The 13368-nt window shown below is 48.5% G+C and overlaps 1 protein-coding gene across 1 annotated transcript in view; it reads right to left on the bottom strand.

The window, feature by feature from the left end:
* LOC115321232 (sulfate transporter-like) overlaps window positions 1-13368 on the bottom strand; it is a 58834-nt gene that overhangs the window by 14472 nt on the left and 30994 nt on the right. Inside the window, exons 6-9 of the mRNA XM_040210289.1 lie at window positions 8646-8728; window positions 6759-6906; window positions 6308-6421; window positions 4951-5028 (exon numbers count right to left, since the gene is read on the bottom strand). Coding sequence (XP_040066223.1) covers window positions 4951-5028; window positions 6308-6421; window positions 6759-6906; window positions 8646-8728 — 423 coding nt within the window. The remainder of the gene's footprint in view (window positions 1-4950; window positions 5029-6307; window positions 6422-6758; window positions 6907-8645; window positions 8729-13368) is intronic.

Here is a 13368-nt window from a genome sequence, read left to right on the forward strand (position 1 = left end):
TAACTACACCGAGGGGGGCAACAACAACGTTGACGATTTGTTTGTGCTGTTGACGCAGCACTCACAGATTTTTTTACTTCATCTTTCTCGACGGAGCGCGGGGTCAAAATAGACCCTTTGCCAAAATCCCAAAAGTCCGCGCTTGCCGCGCGACGAACTATGGGAGTCCTCGGAACTGCAGTGATCTAGAATAGGGGTCGCTAAAAAATCGGCAGCCTCCGGACGAGGCGCTTCGTGTAGAACCAACCAGGCAGCGATGCCACTCGGTTCCGGAGCACTTCCGCTAGCGAAGCCCGCTCCAGGTGTGACTGTTTACGATCTCAGCGGTTCATTGATGCGGCCTATGTATGCTTTGTTGTTGTGGCAACGTTTATGAATTAATGTTTAAAGCTTACTCGCGCATACGCCTTCTTTCTGTTCGTTTTCATTGCTTAGCGACTAGCCTCGAACCTTGTGGCCTATGTATGCTTTATTGTTGTGGCAACGTTTATAAATTAATGTTTAAAAATTACTCGCACATACGCCTTCTTTACGTTCATTTTTATTGCTTAGCCACTAGCCTCGAACCTATGAATAATCATAATGCCAAACCAATTGACACTCACGAAAACAAATCGCGAAAACGACCATAGACACCACAGAAACCATCCGAGAACGTTTTGGGTATAGTTCTGGTCACGGTGTAAGATACACTCTTTAGCTGAGGACACGGCGGGGCTAAACGCGCGGCGCGAGGAATCAGATAGCGTTCGTTTGATGGGCATCCGAAAGGCTGCATCATTTCGCGGCCACCGTGCCCGCGGCTGACAGTGTCGCTGGCGGCCAAACGGCGAAACTGTGTGAGAGCGAAGGAAATTATCTCGTTTCCATGACACCCCGGTACACCGTGTTCTTTCTGCACGTGCGACAACCTCGCTGGAGCTCTGCGCGTGTGGAGCACGAGGCGGCACGAGCCGTCTTGTGCATTGCTGCCTGCCTCCTTCGTCTTACACCGTGCCCACGGGTCGGCGAGTCATCCGCCGGCGCCAATTGAAACCATAGTGTGAGAGAGAAAGAGAGAGAGAGTAAAAAGCGAACTTTATCGGCACGTCGCGAGGAGCGCGCTATCCTCACCTGAAGAGTATTATCTTACAGCGTGGTTCTGGTTTAGGTTCATAATAATAACCGTGGCTGCTGGCGGCAGCTGCCGCGACTCACATGCCGTCGCGGAGACACAACGAGAAAGCGCGTGACCTTTTTCATTTCATTTCATTTCATTTCATTTATTATCCCCTCAGGGCCTGAAGGCATTACAGAGGGGAGTGGGCGGTTAACACATAAAAGTAACATAGTTGAGTGAGGCAAAAAGTGGAAGCCGTTTACAAATCCCTGTAACGCCGAATTGGAGCGCAGCTCTTGAGGAGGAGGAGTGAAGGGTACTGAGGGGAGGGTAGACCCCTCCTCCTCCCCTCATTCTTTAATATGCTCCGGGGGGGCGGTCACGTGACCTCGGGGGGGGGGGGGTGTCACGTGACTTCGGGGAGGGGGTCACGTGACCTCGGGGGGTCACGTGACCTCAGAGGGGTCACGTGACCTCAGAGGGGTCACGTGACCTGGGGGTCACGTGGGGGTCACCTTGGGGTCACGTGACCTTGACCTTGGGAGGGGTCACGTGACCTTGGGGGTCACGTGACCTTGGGGAGGAGACCACGCGACCTCGGGGGTCACGTGACCTAAGAGGGGTCACGTGACTTGGGGGTCACGTGACCTTCAAAGGGTCACGTGGGGTCTTGAGGTCACGTGACCTTGAGATGACCTTGGGAGGGGTCACGTGACCTCGAGGGATCACGTGACCTTGGGAGTCACGTGGGGTCACGTGACCTTGAGATGACCTTAGGAGGGGTCACGTGACCTGGAGGGGTCACGTGACCTTGGGATGACCTTGGTTACGCCGACGGCGACGCCGACGGCGACGCCGGGAACGGGCCCCTAAGAGCTGCGCTCTAAAAAAGCAACAACAACAAAAACACGCGCAATGCAACATCTGTTAACACGATGATAATAACCTTTTTAAAATCGGCAGTGTTAGTTATTGAGACTATATGTGTGGGAAGGCGATTCCAATCAATGGAGGTAAGGGGTAGAAAAGAGGGATTAAAAGTGGGTTCCCAAAATCCCCTGCCGTCGTGGCGCTGAACGTATTGCAACATGTCTATTAGGAACGAGTCGTGGAAAATCTTTGCGCCGCGCTCAATCGAGAAAGATTATGTAAAGAATCCAGTGCACATGCCTTGTGTTGGTAAACACGCAACACTGGAAAAAACAAGCTGGACATGGTTCCCCCTATTAGTAGGGTGCCTAGATGTCTGTCTGTGTCAGGGTGAGGACATCCATTGTTGCCCTGAATGTGCCAGCGCGTGACGTTCTCGCGCACTCAGTGCGTGAATCGGGCGGTAAAATGGCGTCTATGCATTAGCCAAAGCTACGCGCTCGAGCTGAGCGACACCGGATTGCGCGCACTTCAAAATGCATAAAAAAACGATTGAGCGGAAAAATGGCTGAGATGTCACCACTCAAGCAAAAGTGCGCGTGTGTATGAAGGCACTGCGCGCGTGTGTATGAAGGCACTGCGCGCGTGTGTATGAAGGCACTCTACCTATTAGCGATGTGCGCGACCAAAAACGTCGCTGCGGTCAGCTTTCCATGATTGGCCAAACCATGGGCATATGAGCGTTGTCAAAATGTCAACCTTGACGGTGTTAGTTTCGGATTGCGAGGGCTCCTAGCTTCCACTGTGCTTTTTAAACACACCACCGAACTCGTCGTCACACCTGATGGTAAGTAGCCAGGATAACAACTGGTGACGTCACGGCGAGGCAAATCCCAGTCTTGACGTCACGGATGGAAACCATAAGAGGGCGCCACCGAAACATCTCGGCGCTAATTGGCGGCGAGCTGTTTTGGAGGCGCCCTGGTATGGTTCCCTCTCGTGACGTCATTACCTTTCGAACAACAAATTCGGTGTTGTTCGTAAGTAGCATGGTGGAAGCTTGAAATTATTGAGCTCTCAAACCAACACTGCCAACACAGTCGAAATTGAAGTTCTTACATTGGTCTTATTTCCGCCGATGAGAAAACTTTTGCTAACGTCATTGACAACATTCGGCCAGTTGTGGCAGGCAGACCACCGCGACGGTTTCGATCGCTCACCTTGCCAATAGTTCTATCAACTCGCCGTATACGAACCTTGACATTAGAGAGCTTTCGTAGAACGCATTTTTCCCTCCGCTAAGCCCTCCGCAACGAAGAAGCCGCTACTGCATGATCGAGCCTGCGCGCCGAGGGCCTCGACTATGGAGTTCCGGGTATCGTATAGCGGGTTGCCGAGAGCGTTGCTGGACGGCGAAAACGATTTACGAAAACTCCTTATTGTGAGTACGAACGTACTCACAATAGGGCTCGACGCTATATAGGCGTTCTCTTAATCGGGTTTCACATGCAGCGATTCCGCGGCCGAAATCGCTGCCGTTAGCGGCGCTGCGGCACCGATCGCGAGGTTTCATTTCACATGAGGGTTTTTTGCCGTTGCGATGGCCAATGTTGCTTGCACCAAGCAGATGCGCACAGCCGGTTACAGCGGTTTCTAACAGCAATTGTAATGCCTTAGTTTTCAGTTTTCCCTTTAATTTCGCCTTAACAAAAGAAAAAAAAAGCGTTTAAACTACTAAATAAACCATAGTGTTATTGGCCTATGTTTTTTTTTTTTTTTTTTTTCAAACTTTGTTGTCGCGGAGGATGAAACCTCGGATCATCCTCGGCATGCAGCGTCACGGGCAGCGCCCTCCTCGGATGTAAAAACTTCAACTAATATGTCTGACCCGACTCTCCTGGATCCGAACCTCCCATAGTAGTGCAGTGGTTTCATACCGGTCTTGTCGAACACTTTCACGGCCTCAGTCACCTCTTCCCAGAGTTTCTTTTTTGGTCCCATTGTTCCTATATTCTTTGAGCTGCGCGTCCCAAAGAACCCGACGCTTCGACACTTGTCTGATAAGCAGTTCATTGAACGGGGCGCGATACATTTTGTCTTACTTAGTGTGACGATCTATGTTGGAAAAGACACGTCAACGTCGTTCAGTTCTTCTTTCGCTTTTCTCACTAGCGCTCGCACTAGCCGCTTCCGATTAGCGTCTCTTGCACTCGCTACAGTTGGTACTCAGGCGAGGAAAGTAAAAAAGAGCCGCGTAATTCATTGAGAAAACGAATTCCGAGGAAGGGGACAGCAGTCCCCCTCCTCGTCTCCTGAACAGTTCTGACGCGACCGCAGAAGCAAAGCAGCTTGACCCGCCTGAGAAAAGAAACCGCAAACCAGTCCCTTGCCTACTTTCTCTGCTAGTCATCTGCTTCAAGAACTTGAAAACGCCGCCATCCTATGCGCCAGCTTTCCCGCAATGTTTCCCCTCTTGTCACGTGATTTCCCGCCGCGCTGTGAGTGGCCAGCACGGAAGCTGCCGCTCTGCCGCGGCGAAATATTTCCAACCTGGTGCAACAATGCCGCTCAGCCGCTGCGGCAGGCCGGAGAGCCACGACGGCAGAAGTCGCGCCGCTGTAGGGCCAAAATCGCTGCATGTGAAACCCGCTTTATTCTGCAGGTTTGCGCCTTTACCACGTGCCTGCATACGCGCATCCTATCCCGCTTACTTAATTAAATATATTACATTACAACCCTAACAAAAAAGGTGAGAGACCGACCAGAAGGTGTTGGTTCTTATGTTCAGTGTACACTTATTGAAGAGTCAAGGAATGACAAAGGGGGGCAATGCAAATTATTCTATTCGTAATATATTTAAATAGAAATATGGCGGTGAGGGGCATACGCAAGCTGAGGAGCTTTCAACAATGCAGAAGCTTATAGTGTTGCTTCTCAATCATATCTCAAAAAGTAGCGACATGTGATAGGTCGAGGCATACCTTTGGTAGAGGCTCGAAAAGTGGAGCGAAGGCGTAGAGTGTGACGGCCACGACGGCGCTGGATACCAGCCCTGAAACCTAAATAGACAAACGCTCTAATGGTATACGTTGCACACTTTCGTCGCTACAGTGTTATTACATCTTGAAAAATGCTGTGCGATAGATTATCCCTCTTCCATAGTAATAGGGTATTGCTGTTTTATTCTGACTTCACAGGATCAAATATATGCTTCCAAACCTCTGCAGGAAACGCGAAACCCTGTTGCACAAGGGAATGCAACGTCATCAAGGCTGAAGAGAATCTTTGGCAGGCAGCTCTGAAACCTCACAGCCAAAGACACGTAGAGAGAAAGAGACAGAAAGACTTTTTTTTCTAGGTTTGGACCAGGAAGTAGAACGTCCGTAGGTACCATTGCCACTGGTCATAGCAAGATAATTGGTTTACCAAAAAATTACGTAACATATTTCAGTGGAACACAGCTATGTTCCTGTTGACTTCCGATCGCACATTTGTTCAGGATACATAATTCAGTATACTCTCACAACACTCCACCAAAACGGCGGCAGTCGCAATAGACAACATCAGTTAAATGGAAGGCATTTGAAATCTAATGCCGTCACACTACGACCCAGCGTGAGCAGAGACTGGACACGCCGAGTACTGCGTCAGGGTTCGGCTAGGGCTCGTGTCCAATCAATGCGTCCGCATCGAACTCGCGACCAACAGCTGAGTTGCCACCGTCGTAGCCTGATGACGTTCCAAGAAGAAAAAGCTGGGAATGAAGAGGTTTTTATCGGTATACGTGGCCTTGACCCAACTCATTGGCCAAATTGCACCGAAATGAACATACTCCATTGTCTTTTTGTTTTCATGGCAACCCGTTACTGGCTATAACCGCATGGCCCGTTCACCATTTTTGTTCAAAGAAAGCCGTGATTGGCTATATAAGCGAGCCGGTAAGAACAACAACAAAAAAACTATCCGGCCGTCATTGGGGAAATAGCGACAAGCTGTGGTGCTGTTGTCATCCTATTTGTGGGCGAATCGGGAATGACCGCAGTGCGACGCGCCAGTACGATGCACGGAGAACTGATAGTCTATAAACATGACGTGTTGTCTTGTACGCGTCATTGTGCATTCGCTCGTTGGTTCGACCATTCGCGCAAGCCTATAAAGTGTGTGTGCACACTTTATGTACGGCGGCCTATCGACCCACAAAAGCGCGAGCACGATTCCATAAACTTGGGGTTCACCTCAGCAAAGCACTTGAAGTTTCGAGTATATTTGATAAGGACATATCCAAGAGCATCACCGCACGAATACCATCGTCTCTGGTCATTCGCCGCCGTCACGCACCTGTGTCTGTCCTCCGACGTCCTTGAGGATGATGGACCGGGCGACGGCAGAGCCCGTCGGGATGCACTGGAAGAAGGAGCCTACCACGCTGCTCACGCCGTACGCCAGCATTTCCTGCAACAACCAACTCGCTGTTTACAAACGAGCGCACGTTTTCCCGCACAAGGTGTGGCCACTGCGCAGAAACCATCCTCGCGTAAATTGAAGCGCCTACACATGCTCGATGCCGACAGCTCAGCGGTACCGCAGTGCGTGACGTCAGAAAGACCATTCCAATAATCGCCTTTTGTGCGCTGCATTCTTTGTCAACCGGGCTTTGGAGCGCGTTCTGAGCAAGCGCAGTAGCCGATATTTGGCATTCGCCGCACCTTCGTCGCAGTGACTCGGTATGTTTCACCTGGGCCCTGAAAAGCTGGGTAGGATTTGGGCCAGAATCCTGAGAGTCGCTTACCTGCCTTGCGTCTACGTTCAGGCGCTGTTTGCGTCCCAGCAGTTCTGCCATGGACACTGCCGATACGAACTGTACCAAGGCGATGGCCGCCGCGTCGGGTAACACGCTCAAGGAGTGCCTCCACGAAGGCGTCAGCGGATCCGGGAACCTGGAGGAAACAACCCCTCAGAGATGCACAAAACAAATCTTTGACCTTGTCTTTTTGGGGCAATCACGCGATCTACTCGCATACGCGACTGCCTACTTTTCCCTATTACAAAAATTTGCAGGACGTTTTGGCCATTCCTGGCAGCCTTTCTTCCGCAGAATACGTTCGTTGGTTGTTAACTTTGGCGCCATCGTGTTTATATCCAGATTCGAAGATCTGTGCTTCAGAACGTGACTTTGTCACGTCGCGCTGACGGTGTCACGCTGATGATGCTACTTCTATGTCGCCTTTTCATGTCGCTCTTCTAGTAAATGTAGTGTCGGTAAGAAACGTCGATGTGTCATATTTTATTCGAGTCACATAGGGACTGCGAAAGCTAGTTTAAAATTCAATACAGAATCAAGGTGTCGTTTCTGGGTCCCACTCCCAGCCCCAACTCAATACCTGATTGAGCATTATACTGCCGTGCGGTAATCAGTTAGCAGTCCTTCTGCAATGGCTATATTATATATCTCTCTCTCCTTTCATATATCTCTTTATTCACCTAATCTTTCTTTATTGGGCGGTTTCACGTGACGCACGCCTGTCACGGTATCTCACCGGAATCCATGTTGGGAACGTTCGCGCCACCAGTTACTCTATGTGCGTAGGCAGTGTATTTTAATTTCCATCTCATTCGGGTTTTCTTGCATTGTGATCGACAGCGCCTGCCAGACAAGTTGGCAACTTTTCATTAAATTTTATTTTATTTTTCTTTCAGAGCCCGAAAGCATTACAAAGAAAAGTGAGTTTTAACACCCAAATATGTGAGTGTATCAACGAACGGAGGCAAAAATAGAAACAATGACTAAGGAACAACAAGACAATTAGTAATTGCTATTTTAAGATCAGCAGCATCCGTTATTGAGACTTTGAATGCGGGAACGCGATTCCAATCTATTGAGGTTTTGAGAAGAGGCCTTAAGTGAGAAGGGTGTTACAAAGAGGGAGGCCTACCTTTAACTGGAGATTTGTTTGTAATGGTATGTGAGATGGTTCTATAAATAATGTTTCATGAAGCGTGGGAAAAGAGTGATAAATCTTGCACAAAGGACATAAACGAGATAATTTTCTACAAAAAGAGAGGTTAGGTAAGGATAGCGATGCTTTCATAGAGGTAACGCTGGCTGTGCGATGGTATAGTTCGAAAGAATGAAACGAACGGAACGATTCTAATGGCCTCACAGGTGCAAGGGTGATACCGGGGTCCCAGATATTCCAGTTTATAGCGAAGTTTTGTATAAAAGAATCTTTGGAGACGCACGAGTTAGAGAAAAGTTTCGTTTGAGATAACCTATTAATTGATTAGCGCTTTTAGGGACCTAATCGACATGGACATTCCAGGAGAGGTTATTGGCTAGATGAACACCAAGATATTTATAGGAAGAAACAGATGGCAGAATTGAGTTATTGATGTAGTAGGAATGACAGGTTTTATTTTGACGGTACTGTCTCAGATCTGCATTTAGAAATGTTAAGTTCCATGAGCCAATCTGCACACCAACGAGTGGCATTATTAATATCAGTTTGAAGGACGGAGATATCAGGATTGTTAACAAGCTCTTTATGAATAACATAATCGTCAGCATAAAGGCTTATAAAGAACAATCTGCTGGCACTTCATTCTCATGCATGTTGTTGTTTATTCGGAGTTTGTTCATACTGCAGGTACCAGTGGTGGATCTGGAAGAGTTACCTACCCTGAAGGGATGACGCCAACGACAGACACTTCGTAACTCTCATGCAAGTGGAGAAGGTACGATATCGTCGCTCCAGCGGCCACCTGCATGTACATGTAAACACCAGATCTTTTTTTAAAGAGGAGTGTTTATTAAGTTGAAGGTATATGGAAGACATTTGAAATGAGTCATCTGACATACAATTGGGCAAAAAACGATACACAGGAAATTAATAATGATCTCCGTTACTTGAAAGCAATGTTAATAAACATGCGAGGTGGTTTTAAAGGAACCGTGCAACGATACACGCGTGGAATGTTTTTCACTTTACACGAACTTACTGGCACTAGTGGAACCCAAGGATACTTGCACGCAACGCCACTGGCCAAGAAACTCATTTGTTGCGTGGTAATTTCAAGGACAAAAACAAGCGTTTTCTTTCAATCTCTCCTTCGCAAAACTTGAATTATGTAGCTGGGGTGTTGCAGTATCCCGCAGGTGATGATGTTTGAGTGCAGCTCATAGAATAGACCCGATCATTGCGTCTGCACTCGACTTGGGGTCGTGATAATCAATAGCTCGATAAGCGTTTGGGTAGTGGCTCGTTTTCAATCGCGGCAGTGACGACAATAGCCGAACCCTAAAAATGTCTGGAACTCAGCGAGCGTCCTGTGCTTTGCCAACCTAAGCTCGTGTATAGACCATTCCATTTAGCGCTCTCTGGGCGGCACCATTTTGTTCGACAGCAGCGCCCTCTCCATACATCCGGGAAATTCAGCGGGTTCGGCGGGGTAAAACGAGAGAGAGGGCACGCGCCCGACTCCGCTAGCAGACGACAAAACGGGAGGTTGCCATTCTCCATCTTTGGGCTGTATCGGCGGGCTGTACGGAACATCGAACTCTCGCTCGTGGCTGCCATTGTGAAGTGGTTCGCGTTTCTAGAATAGTTATGGCTGTTCCAAAATCAGCCTAGAGCTCTCTGTTGTTCTACTTCGGTAAATGATCAACTGACATATATTTTTTTCTGTTACTTAAATAGCAGTTGAGTCAGCCGGCAGTACTACCCTCAACTACTGCGTGTATTGCGGCAGGAGAGCACCTTTTTATTTATTATTTCAGACATCCACTCATGGTCGCTAAAGGCCTACACCAGTACGAACTAAAAGGCACAGCCACCGGATTCACTTTTCCTCGGAGACCGGCCAGTCTGACACCGTCTCCCCTATTTTTTTTTTTTATTTGCACGCAGATAACAGCGCAATTGGACTCTGTTAGTAATTTTGTCTAGCATAGTAATACACGATAACTGGCATACCAAAATCTGCGCATCTGCGCGTGAAATTTCCAAAATGACGCAATTTTAAACAGAGTTTGTACGCCAGCCGGATGCTAGGTACTGCCCACTCGGCGGAGCAGATGACATATGGGGGAGAGGGGGAGGGCATTTTTTTCTCTTTTTGCCCTCTCTGCTATGACCCCACTGATCTCTATATGACCCTAATGAAACGGTCTATAGGAGCTATTCACTGGACGCCATATTTGAGGGCGATTTGAGTGAGTGAGTGAGAAAACGTATTTATTAAAGGAATGGGATACATCACGATTTCTCGATAAAGTCATCCAATCGTGACGGGGGAAGGGGATTATGGGAAGGGTGTGGGGAGGAGGCTAAATATAACAGGCAATCCCCGGACGAAACTAATCAGGGAATCGAGAATGTGTTTGCGGTGCGGGTGCTGGGCAGAACGAGCTCACATTAATAGCCTGCTAAGACCGGCAACCTTGATGGTGCTAAATGCACGGTCCAAAAGGACTGCGGAAGCTCGCCGTCAGCACGCGCTCAGCAGCAGCGCACACGGATATGGCCGCCAGTGAATACTCCATATACACGTTTGCAAGAAAGGCTCCTGTGCGCTGCCATTTTGAGCGATGCTGTCGCCCCGTACCGTTTCCGCCATGCTGGGGTGCGCCAGGGGCACGTCAGTGGGGTGCGCGATGACAAGATGGTGCCGTTTGCTGCATCGCCGATGACTAACGTTAGCGACACACTTACTGTGTCGGAACGCAGAAGGAGGTATCCACACAGAATCGTAGCATCACATATTGTAGGACGGGGCATCTTTAAGGGTTGGAGCTGACTCTATAACGATCGCAGCCTCTGTTCCTGCATGTTGTGGAAGCCAGAGCTGCCTCGAGCGCAGCCATTGTTGATGCAAAGGCCATGCGACTTGTGGCGGATTCTGAAGAGCGCCTTAAGACTTTAGATCTTTTTGAAATTTTTCTATTTGTTACCGGTTTAGGCATTTTATTTAATTATCCGTGCTCTTTCGCGGTCGAAGACGACACGTGTACGTTTTATTGTTATTTTTTAAATTTCTTTCTGCGCTCAGTGGTGTGCGCTTCGGCCAGAGACGCTTGGCAACATTGTACGACAACCAGCGAACGTCCTGGCTTGTGAGTAGGTCCGCCTCACCTTGGCGCGCGGTTCGAGGTTAAGCCGGGATCCCACTTGCAAAGGTGTATAGACCACCGGAAAGAGTTGAGCACGTTGGTTACACATATTTAGGAGACACCAGCTGAACAACCCAAGCACACAAATGTAAGAAGGACGAGAGAGACGCATTCAACCGCATCCAGCGGTTGAATGCGTCTCTCTCGTCCTTCTTACATTTGTGTGCTTGGGTTGTTCAGCTGGTGTCTCCTAAAAATGTGTATAGACCTTTCCAGAAAAGGGCTGCTGGCCGGTTTCAATTTCAGTGTTCGTGCTTAACGCGCGTGATTTGCTCGGTTTCCGAAGCGACGCACACGCGCGTGCTGAGCTGTGGACATCGCACGCTGAGCTGTGGATTTGTAAACATTGGAAAGGTCTATATTAGAGCCACTCTATATGGCAGCGTAGCTGCCAGAGTAGCGACACGACGCAAAATTATCTAGATACACGACGTCAGAAGCGCCTATAGTTATCTCCATTTTGGGCCTGGGAGGTTTCTATGGTAACCGTACTGCTAGCGACGCCGGGCGGCAACCTTTATCTAGTTGATATCTCCATTCGTTACTTGAAAAGTGGTAAAAGACCTAAAAGACGCTTTGAATGGCGGTACGGCACGGGCCTCTGGGGGAGCGGTGCCTGTTTCTTCTATGAAATGAGACGATTTGCACCGTGCACGGACAAGGCGAGTGGTTTTCCGCGCCGCCGGGATGACGCGGCTTCGTGGGACGAACGTACCGTCCTTGTACTTCGGACTTCACTCCTATGGAACAAAATCCGATTACGCCGGCCACGACAGGATAATTAATTGGCTTGGGACATGACTGCTGCTTGACTGCCCCATAGTAAGAGAATGTGTGCTTAGCACCATACTTCTTCAAGACCCAATCATTCATTCAAGATGAGATTATCTCACCAACTGGCGGGGAGCGACGTCTACGACGGTATCACCCTCGTTTGGGCGATGAACAGTCGACGGGGTTAAACCAAGAAGGACAGCACGGTGGTCTACAGAGGATTGTTAACGCCATCAAAAGAGACGGACGCCGGATAGGAGGTGTTCTTGCCGACAGGCCAAGTGGTCGTCCGGAAGTTTACCGGCATGCAAAATGTCAATATTTTTATCTGGTGTAGCACGCATACCCATGAAATGATTCTTTAACTTCTTCTTTCTTAGCCTTAACCCTCAACTCAAAAGAGAACAGTGGAATCATGCGGTCGTGACATGCTAGGGCACCGGTGCGATAACCCCAAGCTTCCACCGTGCTTTTTAAGCACACCATAGAACTTGTCATTCGCAAGTGCACTCATGTGCACTCATTGGCCACGAACGCGAATTGAAATATTCATCGACGAATTGATTTTTGACGAGCGCATACGCCCGAGTGACGCAGGTTTCGTGTCAAATTCGTGAGCTGGGATCGGCTGTCGTCATTTTGGCTTTTGTTGGCATTGCAAAGAGGATATTTAGAACCATACACACATGATGATAGCATCATAGCACACGGACATTAATGAGTACAAAACGGGCCCAGCTACAGAAAATAAATATTACACTCGTAAAAATAATTGTCTGTAACTTGTTAATTACAAAGACGAACACACCTCTGAGCATATAAATTTAATAGTGTGTGTTGATGCATTCTTATAGAGCAGGTCATTTCATATACGTCATTTGAGCAAACGCCAGCTTGTCACTTGAAAAAAAGAACACTGCGATCAAATGCAAGCTATTGCAACGAAAGGACGTTTATCAAAGTCTTCAGAACTCTCAATTCGTAAAATCGTCGATTAGTACAAAAGGTTAAAGGTCGCAGGCACTTCCTCGCTTAAAGTTGCTGTGATTATTCGGTGACCCAGGGCTGAAACAACTTCCCCTAGGCCCTACACGCGATGTATACCTTTCGTTTCGATTCTCAGAAATTCCAACGTTCAAAGGAAGCTCGAAAATGCGAAAATGTTATGTTAAAAGCTATATCGTAAGGTCGTTGAATAGCACAAAACGTAAAGATCGCAGGAGCTTCCTCGCTAAAAGTTTGTGATTACGCGGTTACCTGGGGCTGAAGCAACTTCCCCAAGTCCCAACATGCGACGCATACAATTCGCATTGATTCTCAGACATTCCAACGTTCAAACAAGGCTAGCTAGGAGTATGCGAAAATTGCATGCAAAATGTCTTATCGATCCTCGAACACATCCAGCAATACGAGCACCGCTACGGCGATAGGACTGATGCTGTCGCACAGGTGGTAATAT

Source organism: Ixodes scapularis, unplaced genomic scaffold, assembly GCF_016920785.2.
Source record: "Ixodes scapularis isolate PalLabHiFi unplaced genomic scaffold, ASM1692078v2 PGA_scaffold4__175_contigs__length_147842914, whole genome shotgun sequence".
Taxonomy (NCBI): Eukaryota; Metazoa; Arthropoda; class Arachnida; order Ixodida; family Ixodidae; genus Ixodes; species Ixodes scapularis.